Source organism: Musca vetustissima, unplaced genomic scaffold (genome assembly GCF_032173495.1).
Source record: "Musca vetustissima isolate MV318-11 ecotype Yass unplaced genomic scaffold, APGP_CSIRO_Mvet_v1 utg373550, whole genome shotgun sequence".
NCBI lineage: Eukaryota > Metazoa > Arthropoda > Insecta > Diptera > Muscidae > Musca > Musca vetustissima.
Genome location: NW_026885278.1, coordinates 1 through 3,748, shown reverse-complemented (window position 1 = coordinate 3,748; position 3,748 = coordinate 1). Strand labels below are relative to the sequence as shown.

The 3,748-nt window shown below is 40.0% G+C and overlaps 1 protein-coding gene across 1 annotated transcript; it reads left to right on the top strand.

Annotated features, from left to right (window-relative positions):
• Positions 1-393: 393 nt before the first annotated feature.
• LOC133332474 (CD109 antigen-like) lies at positions 394-3,728 on the top strand (the record flags this gene model as incomplete). The annotated part of the gene is made up of 7 exons (XM_061540877.1): positions 394-482; positions 524-1,186; positions 1,252-1,929; positions 1,992-2,256; positions 2,472-2,884; positions 2,956-3,134; positions 3,355-3,728. Coding segments are annotated over exons 1-7 (2,661 nt in total), but the record flags the coding sequence as incomplete, so codon positions are not given.
• Between the last annotated feature and the right edge of the window lie 20 nt (positions 3,729-3,748).

The window sequence follows — 3,748 nt, the reverse complement described above, 5'->3', positions numbered from 1 at the left end:
TGAACTTTTTTATATGAATTCGAATTTGAACTAAGTTTGGAAGAAATATTAAGATGGACAAAGTTTGGATGAAATCAAAATTTTCTGAAACTAATTTGGTCCAAAGAAACATGGGGTCTACAACTAATATTTCGATGAGGCCATGTCACCCCCCATTAGCCATAAGGCTGAGGGTATAATTATCAATTACAAATTTTCGAACTTTGTATTATGGTTTACATAATCGGTTTGTAGAAATGTCGGTATAGGTCCACTTTTTGGTATTTTCCGTATATTTTCATTTTAAGTACCTGTCAGTATATCAATGGTGGAGGGTATACAAAGTTCGGCCCGACCGAACTTAGCGCTTTTTCACTGGTTTTTTTTTAACACCTCCCAGTGTGTTAGGATAACATGCTGAACAAATTAAACTACACTCCCATGATAGCCTTTGCCTCCAGCGATCATTTAATTTCCAACAAACAACCTGAAGTTTCTAATCAGTTATTCTTCTTCTTCTCCTTCTCCTTGATTTTTCTTCCAGCAAATATACCATTATCGCTCCCGGTACCATACACTCCAATGACAAATATACGGTAGCTGTGGCCGTACATCACGTGGACTCTGCATGCCAAATTAAGGTGGGCATTACAAGTCTCTCCTTTAATGAAAGTACAATTGTTGAGCTCACAGGTTCGGAAATAAAAGAAGTCGAGTTCGCAGTGCCCACCTTGACTGGGGGTAAACACAATCTAGTAGCTGAGGGTATTAATTGTCTGGAGAATTTTAAAAATTCCACTGCATTGAAGTATGCCAAATTTAGCCCATACGTTTTGATCCAAACCGATAAGGGTCAGTATAAACCTGGAGACACCATCAATTATCGGGTATTGTTTTTGGACAAGGAATTGAAACCTGCCGTGCCGGAAAAGGATACCATCATCTGGTTGGAAGATGGTAACCAAAATCGCATTAAAGAATTTAAAATTTCCGAAGTGGTCAAGGGGGTGCATACGGGGCAATTTAAAATTTCCGAATTTCCGGTGATGGGTAATTGGCGTGTGGTCGTGTCTACCAAGGGTCAAGATGATCATTCCGTGTCCTTTTATGTCAGGAGATATGACCCGCCGAAATATGTGGTCACGATTGAGGCTCCGGAGTCGGTGTCCACTAAGGATGGTGACATGCAGGTTATTGTCAGGTCCTAGTAAGTATTCTTTTTGAGGAGGAGGAATAGACTAGAGTCTAATAATTGCTGATTTATTTCCTCAGCTACACCTATGGCAAGCCCTTGAACGGCAAAGCCACCGTTATCCTCAGCATGGGTAAACAAAGCATTATCCGCACCGGAGATATGATCCAAGGCAAGGCCAAGATAGATCTGAATGTCAAGGAACTGGAGGCGTATATAGACATGTTTAGCACTGCCACTATTACGGCCACCGTCGAAGAAGAATTCACGGGATTAAAACTTAGCAACACCGCCTATACCCAAATCTATCCCTTCCGCTATTTAATTGTTTGTCCGGATCATTTGGAATGCACCTCCTTTGAGGCAGATAAGGAAAAGGAGGTCATTATTCAGTTGACCTATGTGGATGGTTCGCATTTGAAGGACACGAAGACCCCTGTGGAATTGGTATACACCGAGGTGTTGGATGTGTACATTAATAATGAGGAGGATGTGACAACGACTCTGAGCCCACCAATTTCGGGAAATCTCACATACAGCTTTAAGGGTTTTATGAATGAGACGGGTTTCGTCACCTTCATGGTGAAGCTGACTGATCTTAAACAATATGAAGGTTATAATCATTACTATAACATTGAGGCCAAATATCGGGATGAAAAACATAATATCAATAGCGCCTTTCAGCGTAGTGAATCCAAAAACCTCGATATACCAGCTAAGGAATGGTTTACAATTAATTATGCACACTACAGTAATTCGTAGGTATTGAATACCCTTTAATCTGATCTAAAATTATCAATTTTGTTCCGTCCTTTTGTAGTCCCAAATTATATCAGCCCGAAGATTTTACGGTGAAGTCCAGCAAACCCCTGCCCTATTTGGATTATAATGTTATTGCTCGGGGTAATATAGTCAAGTCGGGACATATTGATTTACCTCAGAAGCCCATGGCGCACAATATTACCATCACTCCGGAATTGGTGTATTCTCCTACCTTTGCGATTTATATTTATTATATTGATGAGCTGGGTAAATATCACTATGCGGAGAAAACCTACAATATTGACTACGAAATCGAAAATAAGGTAAAGGGTCCATCAGATTAAAAAAAGAAGGCATAACAAGAGGCGTGGATTTTTTTTTTTTTAATTTATGTTTAATGACCTTGCCTAAGGCATGGATTTTTTCAAATCTATTTTTGAAGGTCTTGCTTTAGGCGTGGTCTTTTTAAATTTAGTTTTGAAGGCCTAGCCTTGGACGTGAATTTCTTCAAAATAATTATTTTTGTCTTTCTTTCCAGATCACCATCACTGCTGCTGACCAGGTCAAACCCGGCCAGGAAGTCACTTTGAAAATTAAAACGGCCCCCAACTCGTTTGTGGGCCTGATGGCGGTGGATCAAAGTGTCCTGCTATTGGGATCGAACAATGACATTCATGCCAGTGACTTCGGATGGACTGTGGGTTCTTATGTGACAACCACACCTCCTGGCTATTCTTATTATCCTGGTTCATTATCCGGTTGTATTACCCTGACAAATGGTGATTATGTCTATAATTGGACCGCTGCAACAAATTCTACACCACAGGGAGATTTGCCAAATAGCTACCAAAATTCACCACATGGCCCTAGCGCCAAACCTTCGAATGAACCTGAACCCATACAGGTTCGCAAAGACTTTGCTGAGACCTGGATATTTGATAATATTGAAAAGTAGGTGGTGGTGGAATGATATTTTGTTGGAGAATATTTTTTAAAAACTGATTTCTTTGTTTTTTATTTAGTACTGACAAGGAAGAATTTACCTGGTCCAAGAAAATCCCCGATACCATTACCTCATGGGTGTTGACCGGCTTTGCTATGAACAGTGAAAAAGGTTTGGCAGTGACTGGCGAAGAAACAAAGATTACCACCTTCAAACCATTTTTCATTTCCATACGGCTGCCATATTCGGTTAAGAGAGGTGAGAATGGATAAATTTGTAAAAATACTTTTTGGAGGCTCAACCAAGGAGTGGATTTTTTTAAAAAATATTTTTTCAAGAGACTATACAAGGCATATATTTCACAAAAAAAAATTCAAAGATCTATACGAGGCTAGGATATTAAAATTATATTTCAAGGGTCTATACAAAGCGTAGATTTTAGTGAAAATAAAAAAATATTTTTTTTAATTTTTTCCAGGTGAGGTCATCAACATCCCCGCCCTGGTCTTCAATTATTTGGACAAAACCCTCGATGTTGAGGTCACCTTGGATAATAGCGACAATGAATTTGAATTTACCGAAATCACCAACGAAGTAATTGGAGATCAATCACGTACGAAGATGGTTCGAGTGCCTGCTATGGGTGCCGCCGGAGTTGCCTTTATGATCCGACCTAAAGTTTTGGGTAATGTCATGTTGAAGTACACCGCCATTTCTCCTGTGGCCGGTGATGCCATCCACAAATCGATGAAGGTTGTACCCGAAGGCGTTACCATATATGGTAATCGGGCCTTCTTCGTCAATCTCAACAAGGGAGCGGAAATGAAGTCGTCCTTTGAATTGGAAATACCTGCGGAGATTATACCCGATTC